Genomic DNA, 19660 nt, shown 5'->3' with positions numbered 1-19660 from the left:
ATGAATGAATGAATGAATGAATGAATGAATGAATGAATGAATGAATGAATAAATAGTCGTAATCATCAGTAGCATTTGCACAGATGTAAGGACGGCGGTGATTTCACTAACTGTGCTGCAGCTTTTGCAGCCAATGAGCGGGGAAAGAGGTTTTTTTTGCGTTATGCCCATGTAGGGATGATGGGGCAATGGATGCTCATGCCATGGTGGGAGGGACCTTCTACATCTAAACACTAGTTCATGTGCTCCAAAGAACACAAAGCACAGGTCTGCTTACAGAATTTGGGAACTGTGAAAAGACAGATGGATGATTTAGTATAGGAAGGTCTCCTTGTCCTCCCTGACCCCAGTTAGTGCTGCTTACCTTGCCTTGAAGTTCATCAGAGTTCATCTGGATTTCTGAGTGCTGAGGAACACGTCTTTAAATAGAAATTTAATTTCAGGAAAGCTTTTCCTATCACTTCTCTTTTCCTTTCCTCAAATCTCAGTTTATGCATGGAATATAATTTTATCCCTGTCTGTCACCATTCAGGGCAGCTGTGCCATGCCTTCTGGTGCAGAAATAAGCCAAAGCCAATAGCTATCACTGACTGAAGCTCAGTTCTACCAACATAAGGAGTCCTAGAAAAAAAGATTTGATTAAGCAGTTGTCTATACTGCTAGGAAGTTCAGTATCTGAAAATGTATGCATCACAGCAGAAAACATCATCTAAGACCTGTAAACTCCGAAAAAGAGTCTGTTATAGTGTCACCACCTAACACTTTCCAGGCAGTGGAGCAGTAATTTTTGTCCCATAGTTGCTCATTTTCTGCTTCAGTGAAAGCCTCAAAATCAGGAGAGTTTCTAAAATTTTATCTAGATTTCCCCTTCAATCTTACCGTGACAGCAATTTCTCCAGAGGCAGCATTGTAACAACATTGATCGAGAGCCTATAAGTATTTCTTTCACAAAGAGACTCTAATTATGTTGCATAAAATGTGAACAAAACATGATAGCGTTCTTCATCTGGACAGTTTTGATATGAAGTAGGAAAGGTTGTCCAACTTTTGTTTGTCCCAGTAGCAGAGACAGACCTATCTATAATAAGGATTTCAGGTCTTTGTATGTATTGCTACGTTTTTTAAACCTAAAATCTAGGTTTTCAAATCTTTAGTGGAAAGACCAGCTAGCCCGGTGTAATACCATGGTGAGGTATTCATCTGCTCCATTGGCTTCCATTCTACCCAGAGTGGTACTTCTGCTCCTGGGGAGATACTTCTGGAAGCAGGACTTTGCAGGAATCATCAAAATCTTCTCATGCATAATGCTTTTTCATTCTCACTCTGTCAGAACTTTTTTTCCTTTTTTTACTGCAGAATATTCTTTCATAAAAACTGAATTGTTTCTAAGTGGGTAGAGTATAAAAAAGAGATACAGTGAACATAACGTGTGTGGATTTTCAAAAAGCTTTTGGCAAGGTTGTGTTGATAAGTCATGAAGCTGTGCAGGATCACAGGAATTCTTTCATGGGCTAAAAGCTGATTACAGCAGAGTGTGGACTTAGTGGTCTGCATAGAGAAGAGCCAGCAGTGTGGTCCTGTAGAAATAAGTGTTGGGACTTGTATGTTTAGTATGTGACCAAAGCTGGAGAAAGAAGTGAACAGAAAGAAAAATATTAAAACATAAAAATGATTCTATTATTTAAAAAGTATTTTGATAGATCTGGATCAGTTTTCTTCTCTGTAAAACACAGTTCATGCCAATTCTGATAGTTTGAATTTATATTTCAAATCAGAATTGAACCAATATTGGCATTTTTGGTGGAATAGAGACAGTCAACTCTAGTGCTTATTTTCTTTTCTAGTGCTTGTCAACCTCTTCTATTTCAGAAGACTTTACCCTTACCATATTACCAAATCTGCTAACTTTGCACCAAAGAACATCTTCAACAACTTAAGTTAGAAGCAACTGTGGAAAGGAGGTATACCACCTGCCTGGTTGCTCCTTCCCATTACCACAGCCTCTACCCCCCTCGTGGCCCATCCCTATCCCTGCCCTGGTGTGACAGCATTATGACACATCTTGCTCAGTCAGGGGAAGGTGTAAGGAGAAGGTAAGCAAGAGCAGCAAGATCTAACAGTGTCTTCATTAAAACATCTCTCCATATGAGACACAGACCATCTGACCTCTAAACTGGCAGAATGTGGATGGAAAGGACGTTGTATTGGCTCAGGTTTGAGACTGATACCTGACACTCTGTACCAGAAACCCAGCTCTAGGAGAAAGTGTCGGGTAGGTGGCTTCTGTACTTCATTTTTTTTTTCTTTTCTGTTTTCCTTTTTGTAGCTTGTATCGAAGTTTGGGATTCTCCACTATTTCCCTATTTCTGTTTCACTGTAGGAGATGCTTCCCAGAAGGAATCTTGCTGTACTGCCTCTCCTACTCCTTTTCTCTCTTTTATTCCTCCTAAATTTTCTTTTGTCAGACTTATAACTCCAGGATAATCATGCCATCTTTTTACAGCTCTGTGTGAGAATCTGCCCATCTGATCACATGGGTGCACATAGCCAACGTATGACCTTCTCTCTGTATGTATTCATGGGATTCAGTGACAGCTTTCCTACTAGCAGTAAACTTCTCTAGAGCAGAATATGAACACACTTTATGAGGGCTGGAACTGGAACTTAGTCTGGAATGTTACCATTGATTTTACAATGCAAGCGGCCTCTTGGAGTCACCCCAAGAGAAACTTGGCTTCTTTTCTGCGCAGCTTCCCAAGTGCTAGAGACAACTGTGGGTGTCTAGGGAGCTGAATCCCTTGCAGGCTGCATGCAGTTGTCCCTATCATTCTCTGAGTATAGTGGTGCAACAAAATGCAACCTTGTCTTTCCAGAAGGCCAGACAGCTGCTGGCTTGTTTGGGATGCATTCTGTGATTCTCTGCGTGGGGTAACTCACCCAGGGAGGTTATCTGAGGTGTGGGCAGGCCTTCTGTCACTGCATTGTGTGATTCTGAAAATGCTTCCCCAGCACAAGGGAACACATGCTTTATATTTCTCTTCAAATACCTGTCTTACTGCTTGCTGCTGTGTGGGCTACAACTAACTGCAGCTGTAAAAAGACTGATAGCTAGATGAGTCTGGCTCTGATGGATCTGTCAGCCCAGCTCTCCATCAGCTGCAAGAGCCACTCTCTACTGTTCTGGTGGTCAGCCTCAGCAGAGCTGCCAGGGGACAAGAGAAGTTGAATCAGCTTCCCATTCTCAAAGACAGGAAAGGCTGAAACCAATAAGCCAGAAAGCCTGCATTTCTGGGGACTGCGTTCTTGAGCGTGGAGTAGCTGAATCTTCCACTATGATAGAATAATATAGTTTTGGTCTTAAAGTGCAGCAATTCCCTTCTCTGCATGAAACCAATGACTTAGTATGCAACAGCAGGCTGACGTACTAACTCCTGTGGTTAAATCATGTTCATACTAGTGGAGGAGAACTATGTGTGTATGTGTGCTGTTGACTGGTGGTAGAGTGCATGTCCTGTTAGGATTTCATCTGCAATATTTTGGGTAGCTTATTTTGGCAAGGCAGCAGAGGAGCTTGCACAGATGTCAGCAGGTTCTGCATGGATGTCAGCAGGTTATTACCCAGAGGGAGGTGGCACAGAGAGTGCAAGGTGTACATTTGCCCATGGACCCTCAGCAATGACCTGCTTTTACAGGACAAATTGGAGTTGGCACTGGAAGCCTCACTGGGACCTCTTTCCCTACGGAGTTAGAAACCCTAGGCAGGGAAGGAGCTTGCCAGCACTGCTGTAATCCTATAAACAGCTCTATCTTAAGTTGCTGTGAGCTGAGCTCAAGCCTAAAGGATAAAAATCTCTAAGAGCAATTACCACTCACTCCTAATGAGCCTCTTCTGATTCAGCTCCACCTTGCAGCAGGTCTGTGGGATGTAGGTTCACTTCATCACTTGGGCTATCCTCTGTCAGCACGGCTAGATATTGCAAGCCTGGAAAATATTATGTTCTGATCACGTTTTTGGAGGTTGAGGCTGAGCAGTCACACTGGAGTCATCAAACACCAAAGCGAAACAAAGCAAAAGCAGCTCATGGTACTTTTGACCAACTGTCTAATAAAAGACACATCAAAAGTTTATACTGCAAGTTTATTACAGTAATACAATCAAATTAAATAATTTTCACAGTTATTGTAGTGGGGTATACGTATATATATATATATATTATTCCCAGCACGCATTGCAGTCTGTTTCTCTTTAGTCATGCAGTGAGTAATGAATATACAATTACATGAAAGATTGTTTTCCCTAAAAAAGAGAAACCAAAATTACAAAAGTATGGCTTTGTAAGAAAGTTGTATCATATAATGAACATTCATTTGTACTTGGGCATGGAACATTCAGTCGTAATCAGTAAACAACAGCGTCAGTCCCTGTCACGCTGAAGCCAAAAAAAGCCAAGGGAACAAGGAATAGGAAAGTGCCCATCAGTGTTAGAGAATGTCTGTATCTGTATACATTCAAAGTATGAAAAATGTAAAAAAATGTTTTGGGGGATTACGTACTACTTTTGTTTGTAAGCTGAAGTCAGAGTTAATGGCGTCCTGAAGAATGGGTGCACAGATTCTGTTTTCTTTTATACCGGCAAACATCAGCAGTGGTGCAATTGACTTAAAAAGTGTTACTTCGGGTGTAAAGAGATGCAACTGAGGTCAGATTCTGGCCTGTCCTCCCTGCTAATGGTGCTGCAGAAACAGACAGAAGCATAGGATTAAGAAGTCGTAGGTGGCCGAATTCTGCTGTCAGCCGAAAGAAAAGATGGAGATACACATTTAAGATATTTTATTTTAAAAAGCAATTCAATAAAATGTGTCCACCGTCACAAATCCTTCGTTGGATGACTGTTGGCATGCAGAAGCCCTCGTGCTTGGTGCTTAGGGATAAAACACCTGTTTCAAAAGCACAGCTGCTGCCTCTTTGCCAGAGAAGAAATATCCTTACCTGTTAGCAGCACGATGCTTAGGACGCAAACTTGTTTCACTAGAAGGCTGCTTTCTTAAGGCATTGGTCACCGTTGTGTACATGGAAAGTATTGTGTGTCAGTTGTGAGTTCTACCAGAAGAGGGCAGACACAGACACACATGTGCGCATGTACACACACACACACCCATAGACCCACGGAGCTCACTGAAATGACACCCATTGATGTGGCAGGAAAACACATATACACATCAGATCCTTACGGTGCTACTCTTCAAGACTGAAATTTAAAAATGTAACCTGCAGAGCCAGCCTGTAACCCAAAGATGAACAGACTGTGCCCTTTTCCTTTTCTCTTTTTGCCAAGTCCTGAAATAAAGATCTTAGCTACTCTTACTCAGTATGTTTATACACAAAATGTAAACATCACTACGTAGCACCAAGCACCTTTTTTGATTAATAAAGTCACTGACATATTTGTTGTGCAAATACAGGGATTTTTAAAGACTACTGACCATCAGTTGCAGGAACAGTGGAAAAAATACAGGATTTACCTGGCTAAACCCTGGCTCGGAAAGAATAAAATCAATGCAGACAGGACTGAGGTAGATTTGGCTGTATCTGATGTAATGACACCGTATAGGTAGGAAGATGAATGGGATATCCAACTAAGAAGCAGGTCACTGCAAAATAAATCCTCCTGCAGAAGGACATCCCACTCTGCACTCTTGGCATTACAGGTGATGGAAGCACCAGAACACTAATGGCCCTAAACTCTTGCCCAGTAGAACTGTACATCAAGGTCAGAAGGTAGGTGACTGACTGGGGCCCAGTGAGTGCTTGAGCTCTTGTTAAAATGGTCAGGAAAACAGATGTGACAGGGCTTTGGTGTGACCTTTCCTGTGTGAGCAGCTGCCTGTTGGTAGTCTGAGAACATCTGAGCTCTTATGTGCTGGCCAACAACAGCCAGCAGTCTTCTTCTAGGCTGTGATAACAGACACAGATATCCTCTGGCTTGGCTAATGGATAGAGGGTAAAAACTCATGCACGCATACAAAGCATTCTGTGTGCTACAAAGCCACCAGAGAGCCCAAATGCCTGAACTATGACCTTTGTGATGATCCCTGGCTATTACAGTCAACAAATAATCCTTGAACCATTTCAGATGCTCTTGTTCCTATTTGATTGCTCTTGCTCTCTGGACACAGACCTCTGCCTTATTAGAAAGTGCCAGTGTCGGTAATGCCAAGAATCCCCACCTGCATCATTTGACTTCTAAGACGAACAATCTTCCTCTCCTTCCTGTCTTTTCTGAAATTCTTAGCAACACAGCTCTCACGGAATCAAGCTAGTGATTGATGATTTACCTTCTCTCCTTTGCTGGCAACTCTGCTCCTGGGGCCTAATTACTATTTTAATATTATCAATCTCCAGCCTACACGGCCTCTCGCCCACTGAGATGAGGTATTGCATTGCTAGCAATGCACTGAGCACTTCATAGTTGCTCTCAGCAGCCTCAGGCAGCCAGTGCCTGCTTTGTCTTCTGCCCCCAGCACTGCCTTTCTGGGGGCTGCCAGGGCAGAAGTGGCTCAGCCACTGTTTATTATGCAAATCTGCCCTTGGTTCCGCTTTTTGTGAAGCTGTGACAGCCTCTCCTTGCTAGTGGTGCTGCGGCCTCTCAGCAAAAACCTTGTCCAAGATTTACCCTGAATTTCTCCGACACCATTTGTGCCCTCCCCCTTGCACAAGGCAGAATAGAATTAGACGAGGAGAGCAGGCAGGGCTGGGAGGACACCATGGGGGGTGGGACTGCAAGGGAAGAAGTTAACCCTTTTCTGTCACTACTCTTAGGGCTGGGCTGGCATTTTCTTTGTCTCACCAGCAAGTCTGCATCGTCACCTAGCACAGCACATCAGGCACTGGCACAGAACTGCTTCCCAGTACCCGGGGAGGGATGTCTGGGAGGAATGTCCCCATGTCTCCAAAATTATCCCCCAAATAGCTCTTGTCCAGCCTTGCAAGAAATCTCCCCCTTGCCCTGCAGCATCATCAGTAGCCTGACACATGCTGGTGGTGCTCTGAACAGAGGGAAACCATGTGAGCTGATACAGAAGGGTGTAGCTCTGGTACAGCAGTCCTGGCACAAGCAGATAATGTGTGGAGGGATCTTCTCCGTGCAGCAAGATTTGAATGCACAGGTCTGTTGCACATCCTTTCATAGCCAGAGCCTTTCAAAATGGAGCTTGTGTCACATGGCATTTTGCACCAAATTTATCTAAAGAGATCAGCAATTTATACACTACTGTTCAGAACAGATCTGGGAAAATGTGTGACACTGCTTCATTAGAGCAGAGGGTTGCATTTACAAAGAGAGAGGACATTTGGTCCAAAATAAGAGATATTCCCCATGAAGGAGTTGGGATTCTGCCACTGCTCTGCTGATGCTGAGCATGGCCAGGAGAGCAAGACCAGCACCTGAGACAGGACTCTGCCTGGGCAGGGCATCCTCAGCCCTGCAGAGAGACTGCTCTTGGAAAGCTGCAAACACACCCTGCCTTCAGTTCCTAGGGAATTCAATAGAAACTTGTTTCCCAGGAGCAGGCCTTCTGTCTGGATTTGAGTGGCAAAACCACTCTGACAAGTGACAACTTCTAATGCATGATTGTCACATCCTAGCTTAGGGTAACTAGCAAACACAGGTCGTTCTGAGACCCACTGGTAAATAGAGGTAATGAGCTACATCTCTTTTGGAGACACAAATTCATCCCTAAAGCACAAGTCAATGATAATGTCACTCATGAAGGATGAGGCTGCCAGTGGCCCTGCTCTTACTTGCAGTTTTTCACTGGAGAGCAAGAAAAATTTTACCCTCCCCATTACACACCTTTGAGGAGGCATTTGGGCTGGAGTTGCCTTCAACCCCTTCACTCCTGAGTGAGATAGGATGCTTTTCATTATTTCTTCTGTCCGTCCCAGTTTCCACATAGGAATAAACACTTGGTGGTCTTATCTAAATACACATAACTCCACACTATGACCCAATGCTAAGTATCTCATTAAAATGTACTCTGTAAAACTGCCTCTACGTCTCTGTAGGATCAGCCACAGACTTTTTGGTTATTACTTGATGATGCTGGATCACTGTTAGAAAGGAAACCTGATGTTTCAAATCCTGTTCATACAAGTGGTATTTTTCCTAGCTCTGGTAGAACACAGTTCCATAGTTACACCCTTTGAAAATCCTACTGTGCAAGTTGTTTCTTTTTACTCAGGTGCATTACACGGGATACAGTTATGTTGGGAATTCAGATTCACTGATACCAGCTGACAGCTAAAAAACCCCAAACATAAGGCAACCTCAGCTACAGTTAACTCTTCACATGCACAACGAAATAGAAAACAAGGAAGGCTTTTGCCTTTAAAAGTGCCGTGCCTGCAATCGATTAGAAAAAAACACAGAACTCTACATTTAAAATCTTGTCACAAAATACTGGATTTCCCAGCATAGCCTAGCAGGACAAGTATTAAAATCACAATAAAATACACAGATTGGTGGGTGCCCATGTCCCCTAAGTTGCCTTTAAAAATCCAAGACCCAGCGAATAAAGTCAAGGAAAAACATTTACCACATTTTTTGTCGATTGCTTTTTGCCATAGGATGGTAAGGGCTTTAGTGCCTGAGGTATAGGTAGTTCCTGGATGCTTTTAGGGAAGTGGGACGGAGGCAGAGTCTGGAGAATAGTTTGCATAGCTTGCAGATATAAAGAAGCAGGTGCGTTGCCCACCAGGCTGTTGAATTTCTCTTCCCCCAGCAAAGCTGTCCAATGCTCCGGATGATCCTGTAGAACTTTCCGCATCTTAAACTGTGGGTTGGGCATGAAGAGCAAGAGGTAGTCAAGGCAGAGCTTCTTTGTTGCCATGTTGACTTTGGAGTCCCACATCTGCTCCAGGATGACGTCCAGCGGGGTAAGCCCTTTACTGTCCTCTATCCTGGGAGAAGCTCCATTGCCGAGGAGGATGAGGACTGTCTCCGACCTCAGCAGTTCACAGGCAAGGTGCAGGGGTGTCTTCCCATCTTCTAGATGAAAGCAGCCAGTCCTGTTGATGTACGAGTTTAAGCTGGGGAGCTTGTGCGCGATTTTGATGATCAGCCCCAAGATATCTCTCCTGTCATATGTGACCGCCATGGCCAAGTGAGGAGCAGAGGATGGGCAATAGCAGAAGTGTTCTCCGGGTACCTTGAGAGCCTCCTCTGGAAAATGAGACAGCAGATACTGAGCATAAGGCAGGTGGTTATGCACCACTGCGTAGAGAAGGGCTTCTGAAGGTGAGTATGTTCTTAAGCTGGCATTCTCCTCCCAGTAAAAATACTCCATAGTTCTCATGTCTTCCAGCATCCACACAGGCTTGTGATCTCTCACAGCCTGGTAGAACATATAGGATAAGAACTTGCAGTGCCTGCTCTGATCATCCTGCATGCTGGCCTGGTTGCTGGCCATGGCTCAGCAAATAAAGAGCAGCTCCACGTAAAATCTCTCCAGACTGTACGATCTGTGCACTTGGAATGCAGATCCCGATGCTGCTGCAACCTTCAGGCTGTCATTGCTGCCTGGACTGCACTAGCTTGAATGCATGGGCTGATCATCTCCACCCATTCATTGTTTTTTCCCCTCACTGCAGTGGTTTTGTTTAGGTAAGCACAATCCCACAGGCTCGGTTAACCCATGCCATGCAAGCAGCTGGTTAGTAAGTACATCCTGCTCTCTGCATAGTGTGGGTTACTGGAACGCTGTCAGAATGCAAGTGATTTTATACACACGCAGCTACAGAGAAGGCAGGGAGAGACTAAAATTAGCTTGAGAGGTGAGGTAGTTTTCTGTCTGCATTTCATGTCTAACCAGATCAGCTTCTACATCGCAGTAAGTGTGATAGTAATTTTCATCTATTTTTTGCATGTTGCTCTCACACACAGCTTGTTAAACAGTAAAAATATATGTTGCAGCATAAAATGCTCCATGGCTGGTAATATAGAGGATGATATACTCATGAAATCAAGGGAATGGTAGCTGTACTATTAAGAGGGGCTCCCTATTTTATAAATAATGGTATGGCTGGCCAATTAGGAGACGCTGATGTTAATGGATTGTCTGTAAGGCATTAGTGATATTTAAGATCCCAACATTAATCTCTGCAGAGAAAAGAGTCAATCAAGATGTGGAGCAACCATGCCTGGAGTCATAAAGCATATTGCTCAATTTAAATGCCTGCCTTTGTTTAGCAAGGAAATATCTGAAGTGCCTCTGTTTTGCACAGCAGGTACATAAACAAATTTAATGGCCAAACCACAATTGCAGATGGAGAGCTTTGATGTAAGCATTTCTTACAGTGGGGTCAGAGTGAGCTATAATAGGGGGAAATGGACTTAAGCAATCTGACCTGTGAAATGCCCAGTAAGATGACCAAGGAGCACAGCCTTGAGGGCTGCTACCTATGGGATGAGGCAAAATGACCTGACCAAAATTATATTCATAGAAAAGAAATGAACACCTCCTAAACAGGAGGAATTCCACGCATTTTATAAATCAACAAATTGCAGTAAGTTGGTATCTCACCATCATGGTACGAAAACAGGAAAAATACAACAAATGGAGTTTTTTTTCTTTTCTTTTTTTCATTTAGCAAGGAGACAACAGTATATTCAGTATATTCAAACCAAACAGTATTCAAGCATAAAGTCTGAACACCTCCAAATGATGCCTGGGGTCATTCAAGGGGAAAACCATCACCAGTCTGGGTCTACATCTAACACATCCTGCCATCTTCCAAAGTCCTGGATGTTCAATTCCATGCCCTAAACATTTCGTTTTACGGTGAGTTTTCATGTAGTTAGAATAAATGAATGTATGTACAGTTTTAGTCCATTGTTACTGCAGTTATTCTTGGAAATACTGCTATATAGTTATTTGAGTTATTTGAGCATACTATTACCCATCTTGTATCCATGGTTGCAATAAACCTTGTGTATAATCAAGGGCAGATTCAAAGAGTAACAAAGAGCACAAGGAAGTCCCAGTTAACTGGACAGGCTTGAAAAGGGGTTCAAGAGAATGCAGTGAGGTTCAATAATGCCAAGTGCAAAGTGTTGCACTTGAGCTGGGGCAATCCTATATATAAGCCTCGATTGAGAGCAGCCCTGCCGAGAACTTGGGAGTCCTGATGGATGAAAAGCTGGACATGAGCCAGCAGTGTGCTTTTGCAGCCCAGAAGGCCAATGTGGCAGCAGGGAGAGGGAGATGATTGTCCCTGTCTACTCTGCCCTTGTGAGGCCCCATCTGGAGTGCTGTGTCCAGGCCTGGGGCCCCCAGTAGAAGAAGAATGTGGAGCTGTTGGAGCAAGTCCAGAAGAAGGCCACAAAGATGATGAGAGTGCTGGAGCACCCGTCCTGTGATGAAATGTTGAGGGAGTTAGGATTGAAAGCTTGGAGAAGTGAAGGCTCTGGGGACAGCTCGTGGCAATTTTCCAGCACTTGAAAGGAGCAGAAGGGGAACCAACTTTTTATGCAGGTAGATAGTGATAGGACAAGGGGGAATGGATTTAAACTGAAAGAAAAGAGGTTTAGGTTAGATGATAGGAAGAAATTCTTTGTTCACAGGATGGTGAGGCAGTGGCACAGGCTGTCCAGAGAAGCTGTGGATGCCCCATCCCTGGAGGTGCTCAAGGCCAAGTTGGGTGGGTTCCTGAGCAGAATGCTCTAGTGGCCATTGGCATGGTCTAATCGCCATTGGCAATCCCGCCCATGGCAGCATACTTGGAATTAGATGATCTTTGATGTCTCTTCGAACCCAAGGCATTCTGTGATTCCATCATTCTATGATTCTGTGATTCTATGTCTATATGAAAGTTGTTTTGCTAGTGCTCCAGCACTTCCAGCACGTCTGTGGCAGGGTAATGACCAAGCACAACGACTTTTGTGGTGCCGCTGCTGTGTGGTGATTGCCAGAGCAATCACCCTGTAGTAAAATGCAGATTAATTTTTGCATTTTCACCTCCTGAGGATTGTGATTCCTTTGTGTTCCCCTCCCTGTCGATCCAGCTCCAAGGAGACACAGCCTCTGCTCTGCTTCCCCCTCCTTCCTTACAAATTCAACTCACAGGCTCATTTGAACCACAAGATTCAAAATTGACCTATTTTTTGCAGGGGTAATTTGGCATTGGCTCTTGCTGCTGACCGAGCTCACTCTGTGGCTGCAGGATGACCAGGTCTGACACAAGGAACAGTGCAGGAATCTTCAGCCAGGACAGCAGACATGAGCAAGCCAGGACATTCCAGCCCACAAAGGAGCGTCTCTCACTTCGGACCTGATACAGAGGGCTGTACACAGAGGTCTGTATCAGGTGCAGAGATACAGAGAAGCCAAGGGAAAAACATTCTGTGAATAGCTCCAAAGAACAAGGGTGCTGAAATCCCAAAATCAGAAATAGCTATTGGGAAACCAATTATATACCATGAGTGAAGGATATGAAAAACATAAAACCTGTAATTACAGGTCACCTTGTAAATACAGATCACACCGGTAATTACAAGTTACCCTGTAATGCTGTCCAGGAAGCCCAGCACAAAACTACGAGAGACATTCCTACACTTTGCTGACCTCTGTATGACGTGGAAGGCACAACCCCCTGCCATGGCTGAGTACTGCCCATCATACAGACTCCTGAATATGGCTTTTCCCAGTAGTTTAGGAAAGCTGGTGCTGATGACGTTTGATGCCAATGCACCTCTTCTGAATTTAGCTACACGCATAATGCATCTGTATGACAGTATCAATCCATTAGAAATGGAAGACATTAACTTCAAAGGGAAGAAGAAGATTAGGAGTTTGGGAGTTTTATTCTTAGAATTTTGATCTGTGGTTAAAAATAATGCACCTTAACTCTTAAGGTATTTGTTGTGGCTTTCCTCTTGGACAGACTGTAGTCCAGTAAGTCAGCAGAATCAATTTTGAATGAGGAAAAGAAGCACAAGAAAGCAGAAACAAGTTTGAAGGATAAAATAAAAAGAAAAAAAAAGCCAATCTTACCCAGAACACCAATTACCATTCTAGCAGAGACCAAAAGACTCTCTAGATCTCTCTTGAGGAGATGCATTTTTCATATTTTGATGGCAATTTCAGCTCATAAAATGATTTGATATTGTGATCTCGTGAGAAATACAGTGTGCTTCTGAGTATTTGGGAACCTTCTGATAGTGTTATGCTCAAAATATTGTTTCTGGGCAGAAGAGAAACATACCTGACACATAAAAATAACAACTTACCGAACCAAAAAAATCATTATTAGTCCAAGCCTAGTTACTACAGAAAAACAAAGTATAGTTCTATGCAGAAAACAATGCATTTAAAATCATTATACACACACTTCTTAGTTTCTACCTCTATCCCTGGTTATGCTTACTCTGATTCTGATTCTGGCTTCACTCTGGTGCTGGTGGGTGTTACAGCAAATCGTAAGGATCTGGAGTTCTTCACGGTGAGGAAAGTGAGATTGATGATGATGGTTTCTTCTCCCTCTGGAATCTTCCTGGAGTACTTTTGATAATCACTGACATGCTTTTACACCTAATTTTTTTCTTCACTGAACTGAAACTTCAATTTTACATCTAAATTTACTAGATATGGTGAGTACATGCGTAGAATCATAGAATCGTGGAATTATATAATGGCTTGTGTTGCAAGGAACATTAAAGGTGGTCTAATTCCTACATTCCTCCTTGAGTAAGGACACCTCCCGCCACATCAGGTGCCCAAAGCCCCATCCCATGTGGCTTTGAACACTTCCAGGGATGGGGCATACACAGCTTCTCTGGACAGCCTGGGCGAGTGCCTCACCGTCATCACAGTGAAAAACTTCTTCCTTATGTCTTATCCAAATCCACCCTTTTTAGTTTAAAGCCATTGGAAAAATTGGACATGCGAGATAATATCCTTTTCCCTCTTTGCCACCCCTGGGAGCTCCATATCTACATTTCTTTTCACTAGCTGATAAAAATGAAAAAGTTTCTTACTTGAAGAGCAGAGTGGGCATGTCAAAGGACCCCGACAGTTTGGTGGACAATTTGAGCTCAGCTCAGTTCCTTCCTGCCACATTTCAGCCTCCGATGAAAAGCTGCTTGGGGTATAAGAGAAAAACAGTCTTTGAGGAAGACTGAGATCACCTCAGTCTTCACCTCCAGCCAACAACCTACATCTGTCAAAAACTTCAGTGCATGTTTCTTGCTCAGTTACACAGAAAGCAATGGAGAACTTCGTGAAGAAAGTGGAAGAGTACAGCTAGCATGTACTTGTTTTAGTGATTATAAGGGATTCTTTTATAGTCTGTACTAGAATGAACCAGCACCAATTCAGTGAGCTGACTAAACAAGGCTTTGAGGTGTTGGAAACATCTACAAAAAGACCTGTCCTCAATTGCAGGATATTTCACTTCTGCTTGCAGAATTCAAACAGCAAAAGAAAGAATCTGACAATATGATAGAGGGTGGAAATGAAAATAAGCAAAGCTTAACTAGTTTGGAAAGCATTTGAAATACACATAATGAGATCTGCTGATGCACTGTATGCAGAACAAATCAATCCCCAGGTAGTTATTTACTTGTAGAAGTTGGGAAGTGAAAGATAACAGCATGAAATGCAACAGTCTTATGTAAGAATCACATAGAAACAAACAGAGGATGCTCAGGTTATATCCACACTGACTGTTGAGCAGTGCTGTGATCCAGACACACATACTGTTCACACTGCTATATTCAGACCCTCGTGTGCACACTAGCTGGAGACCTGGAACAATCAAAAGAAGCAGGGGAGCCAGGACAGCATAATGTTTCCATGCAAACTACTGTTCTTTAGCCTGCGCAGGTCAGGCCTGTGAAAGGCTTGGACTGCTACATCCAAGTGTCACTTGATGCTTCACTTTCCGAGTGCAATTGGTATGAGAAAATACATGAATCAAGGGGGAATCAAAGTGTACCTTTGCTTACTCTACCCTCCCTTTTTAAGCTCAGAGTACAGTTAGAGTGCTTGATGTATGAAATGCTGCCAGCAAAGACTGAAGTTGATGTAAGACTGAAGATTAGTTTGATACAAGATCTTCTGTCTCCAGTTTCACAAGACAATTTATAGAGATTGCTTAGGTAAATCTGTAGATTTCTCTTAAGAGAAATCCCTGGCATTGTAACCATGTGGCTAGCTAGTATTAATGCTTCCTGTTACCTTCTCTGTTTGGGAAAGAAAAGCTGAGAGAGACAGATAACAAAGCATGAAGTGTCATGGGATTAAGGAAGTTTTGAACTCTGACTTCTCACAGCAATTAGCAGACATTTTTAACAACATTTCTTGTGATCTAATATTTCTTCCTTTAATCCATCATCCTGCTTTAAGAACAGAAGTTATAAAATTCAGAACCCAAGGTGAAAGCAGTATGCTTACTTTTTGAGCCCCTCTCCTCTCTTCTGACACTGACATTCTGACATTGCTGCATGGCATTCATGTGCTACAAAAGCACATTGAACTCCTCCTGAGTGTCAGTGCTTAACCTGAAGGGTGGAGACCTGTGGCATAGCACTTGCTCTGGCCTCTGACTCTGAGCTTCTCTCACTTTCAGGTGAAGAATGTGAAAATATTGACCTACATCTCAGCACGTGGAATGCCACAGGAGATAGGCATTGTGATCTGGACAAGCCTGGGAAGGGGCTATGGGGTCTGAAACTTAGCTGGGCTTAGAGCAAAGAGCAAGAGATGGGCTTGGAGATGGGTCAGGAGCAAGACCTGTCTCCATGCTTTTTTTCTGTCAACTCCCAGGGAAGGATTGCCTATTTGTAAAGGCAGGCACTTGATAAATACTGGAATAACTCCAAAGGAGGGATAAGTTGCTAGCTCTCACTGAATGTCCCATATCTCTTCAAATATAGGTTAGATCAAGTAGTACACTTGTGTCTGGAGGATGACATGTCAGCTTGGGTTAATCAGCTATGAAAACAACAGGGATCATTTTATTCCATTTTTTAAAATGTGTTTGAGTCCTAATTGCACAGAGCCCACATGCCAGAAATCCTGGTGTCTCCCATTTCTTAGAGTCCATTTGTTTCAGTTCCCATTCCTGTCCTAATTTGAGACTGTATCTTTCAAAGACAGTACTGAAATAGATAGATTGCCAGGCCTACTCCAAACAGTAACCTGTCAGTTGAGCTCTGTTTAAAGAACAGAAAGCACTTGCAGACAATCTGTACCTACAGATGCGTTGAACCAATTGCTGTTTTTTCCAGTGCATGGATGAGACTGTGATACAGTCTTACAAAGTTGGACATTTTTTTGTGTGTGTGTGATGATGATGGGTATCAGTGCCCTGTTTTACCATATCTCTATGTAAATGTCAGGGCTGACAACTACTGAGAAAGCAGGCAGGAAGGCATGAATACATTTTGTTTCAAAACTGATGAAAAGCAATGCTTTTTTATGCAATCCATAATTAACCTGGAGAATTCAGTGCTACATGATATCAACAAGGTTAAATGCTTGGCAGTCTCCAAAGTAAACCTTTTTTCTCTAAGCATTAAGTCTTTGTTCTCTGCTTATGCAGCAACTGGCACTACACCAAAGCTGCAAATCTAAGATTCCGCCACCATGCAGATGGACAAATAAAAAGAAATTACAGTAGTGCCATTCATCAAGCAATGATGGCAAATCTGTCTGAACCTTCTTAGTGGTTCTAATGTTGTCTCTGTATAACAAACAAGGCCGAAAGCTAATATCTGCGCATTTGTGTGCGAGATGGAAGATCTGCAAAACTGAGCTGCTTTGCAGAACATATCTATTTCATAACATCCTTTGACAAAAACCGTGGTCCGAAAGGACCACAAAACCCAAAGGAGGAATGTCACCTCCTGCCAGCTGCTGAGGTTTTTCAGAACCCTGAAAGATTTCCCATTCTAGGACGGAGAAGCTAAATATCCAGAATAAGCTCGGCTTGAGCAGTAGCTGTAGGAACAAGCAAACTATCTGCTGTTTGAGAGCACTGTGAATCCCAGCGTATCCTTACATGGGAACACATTAAAAATCTATTTTTATTGAATTAATTACAAAAGAAAAATCCATGTTGCAAGCAGTTCTGGTAGTTCTTATTGTCTCTAGGTTGTCAGCCCATGATTAACTGCTGGAGGCTACTGAAAGCAATCTTTAGCCATACTCTTATTATAAAATTATTTGTTATGGAAGTCTTCGCATATCTTCTGAGGCCTCAGAGGCTGCCTGAGACACTTAAAAGTTCATTCAGTCATTAAGGGGATCAGTTTCTAGGCCCTGCATCTTGCTATCTCATAAACAATATGCTTCATGCAGAGCCAGAAACAGCCACTCACTACTATGTTCTCTGCAGCTTCCAGAAATATTTTCTGCAATGGGCCTTTAATCTGGGATAAGCAAAAAGCACCACAGAAATACCTGAAAATTGTTTGTCTAATTAAGGTTCTTCTGGACTTTACTGTCTCAAACATTTTGTTCAAAGAGCTGTATTGGAATAACGATTTCTCATGACTCAACTAATGACAAATTGCTTCTGTCACCACATTTAACAAGTTCAGACACATCTAAAACATTTAACTAACCAGCAGTAGGCCATCACATCATCTTCTTCTCTACAGTTTAATGTGTAAGTGAAGTTGGCCAGTGAGAACTGACTCAATATCTGCTGGATTACTAGCAAGATAAAAAGCGGTAAAAGCATGAAATTCCATGTGGCTGCTTGGAGGAAATGTGACAGGAATGCTCTGGGCATGGTAGTTTCCTATTAATTCCATTGAGATATGGCATATGCTTCAACAGTCAGCCTTCTGTGAGAGAGCTGCCAGCTCTCTTTCATCAGCACCCAGGAAAATATAATCCTGGGCACCTCTGAGGTGCCTGAGAATACAAATAGTACAACTATCAGAAACTCTGGAACAGCTGTTAGTGCACAGCAGCCTTTAGTGAGATCCCAGTCAACAGCTGTTGAACTGAAAACTGAAGGAGAATTAAGAGATTTGGTCCTGTTCATTGTCAGAGCTACCCCGACTTTGGTGATTTTGATCTTGATCTGAGGTCAGAAAATATCCTTACAAAAGAATCATCCTTGGGAAACAGAAATTTGCTCTCCTGGCTCCAGTTGTTGAGAAACACTCCTGAAAATGAGGCCATCTATCATGGATGCACACATCTGACTTTAAACTAGATTTGAAAATCATGACTGGGAGGTTTGTAACTAAATTCCCAGTAACACCCCAGCTGCTCTCAGGCTTGCATCTGTTAGAAGTAGAAGCCTGAATTTACATGAGTCACACATCAACTCAATCTATGCAGAAACACTGTGAAAACAATGCCAAAAAAAAAGAAAAGCTGTGTGCCAGCAATGCCACGTTTGCATTAAAGCCTGTCAAACAAAGCCCTAAAACCACTATGTATATATAGGTGGAAATACTGAATATGTTGCTGCACCATAAAATTGAGAATGCAAAGCTATTGCAGATGGCCAATATGCGTTATCTTCCTCACCTGTGACAAGAGGACTTCTCCTCACCAGAGAAGGCTCCCACAGGAGAACAGGGCTGCTACGTGCCAGCCTGCTCAATAGCTGAAACTGTCCTCTCCCCACATTGCCCTGCTGCTCATCAGTCCAATTTGACAGCTTGGTGCTAAAACAGAACCTGCAAACTGTAAGATATTGGTGTAACTATCCATCAGGGCCAAATTCTACCCAGAAACTGATATGGCTCCCTGATTTCGGTATGTTAGCATCTCAGAGCTTGCATGGTTATGTCATGCAAAGCTTTATAAAGTGAGGATATCAGTGTCACTGTGATTTTCTCTAGCACACAGTGAATGAACAAAGGGTTGGAATGTGGGCTAAAAGGGTGTGAGGTGAGCTGCTGTTTCTCCACTTATTAACATCTGAATGCATGACCATCATGTTCTACTCACATGCTCAGGACTGACAGATACCAAGTCAGGAAAGACTTTTCTTCCAATCAGTTTGGCAGAAACTGTTCGATTTTTTTCCTTCTTTTCTTTCTTCTTTCTTTTTTCTTTCGTCTTTTTTCTGTTTTCTTTTTTCTTTCGTCTTTTTCCTTTTTTCTGCTTTCTTTTTTCTTCTGTCTTTTGTCTTTTTTCTTTTCTTTGTATTTGGGTACACTGTCCTTTTCTTGGGACAGTCACCACACTGCAAAATGTTCTTTCTCTCTCCTCTTTCTCTCTGTGATAAGCAATATCCGCTCAGTTCTTACCCACTGAACATTTTTCTCTGGGCACTGGTGGTGTTTTTGTGGTGGGAGACAGGCCCCACTTGAAGGTTTTAACAGGAATTGTAGAGCCTGCAGGGGTCCAGGCTTAAGAGAGGCTCAAGCAAGTGCAATTAATATCATGCTATTAATATCATGCTTTTAGATGGACTTCATCTTGCTTTATTTGTGACCATCCTGAATGCGGCTGCAGAGCGTGTTCTCCCAGCTGTGACTGCCTTTCTTAGCGGGGCTCCCTTCAAGATTTCAAACATTCCTTGCTCATCTCCTCAGCCTCTGAATCTCCATCCTTCCCACCACTGCCCTTCAATAGCTGAGTACCAGTACCTGTCCCTGACTGATCTGGGGGCTGTCACCTGCTGTCACCAACT

The 19660-nt window shown here is 42.9% G+C and overlaps 1 protein-coding gene across 1 annotated transcript; it reads right to left on the bottom strand.

The window, feature by feature from the left end:
* Nucleotides 1-4548: 4548 nt before the first annotated feature.
* On the bottom strand, nt 4549-9468 carry LOC122182250 (ankyrin repeat domain-containing protein 9-like). Its single transcript, XM_042875370.1, has 2 exons — nt 8596-9468; nt 4549-4734 (listed from the first exon to the last, which is right to left on the bottom strand). The coding sequence occupies exons 1-2, from the start codon at nt 9466-9468 to the stop codon at nt 4726-4728; spliced, it is 882 nt and encodes a 293-aa protein (XP_042731304.1). The 3' UTR covers nt 4549-4725.
* Nucleotides 9469-19660: the final 10192 nt, after the last annotated feature.

Source organism: Lagopus leucura, unplaced genomic scaffold (genome assembly GCF_019238085.1).
Source record: "Lagopus leucura isolate 7727_CA_CO unplaced genomic scaffold, USGS_WTPT01 Super-Scaffold_73, whole genome shotgun sequence".
NCBI lineage: Eukaryota > Metazoa > Chordata > Aves > Galliformes > Phasianidae > Lagopus > Lagopus leucura.
Note: the sequence above shows the minus strand (reverse complement) of the source record. Positions and strands in the feature narration are given on the sequence as shown.

Bases quoted from the DNA above. Each gene is read 5' to 3' on its own strand.
- LOC122182250 (XM_042875370.1), bottom strand. From the start codon at position 9,468: ATGGCCAGCAACCAGGCCAGCATGCAGGATGATCAGAGCAGGCACTGC.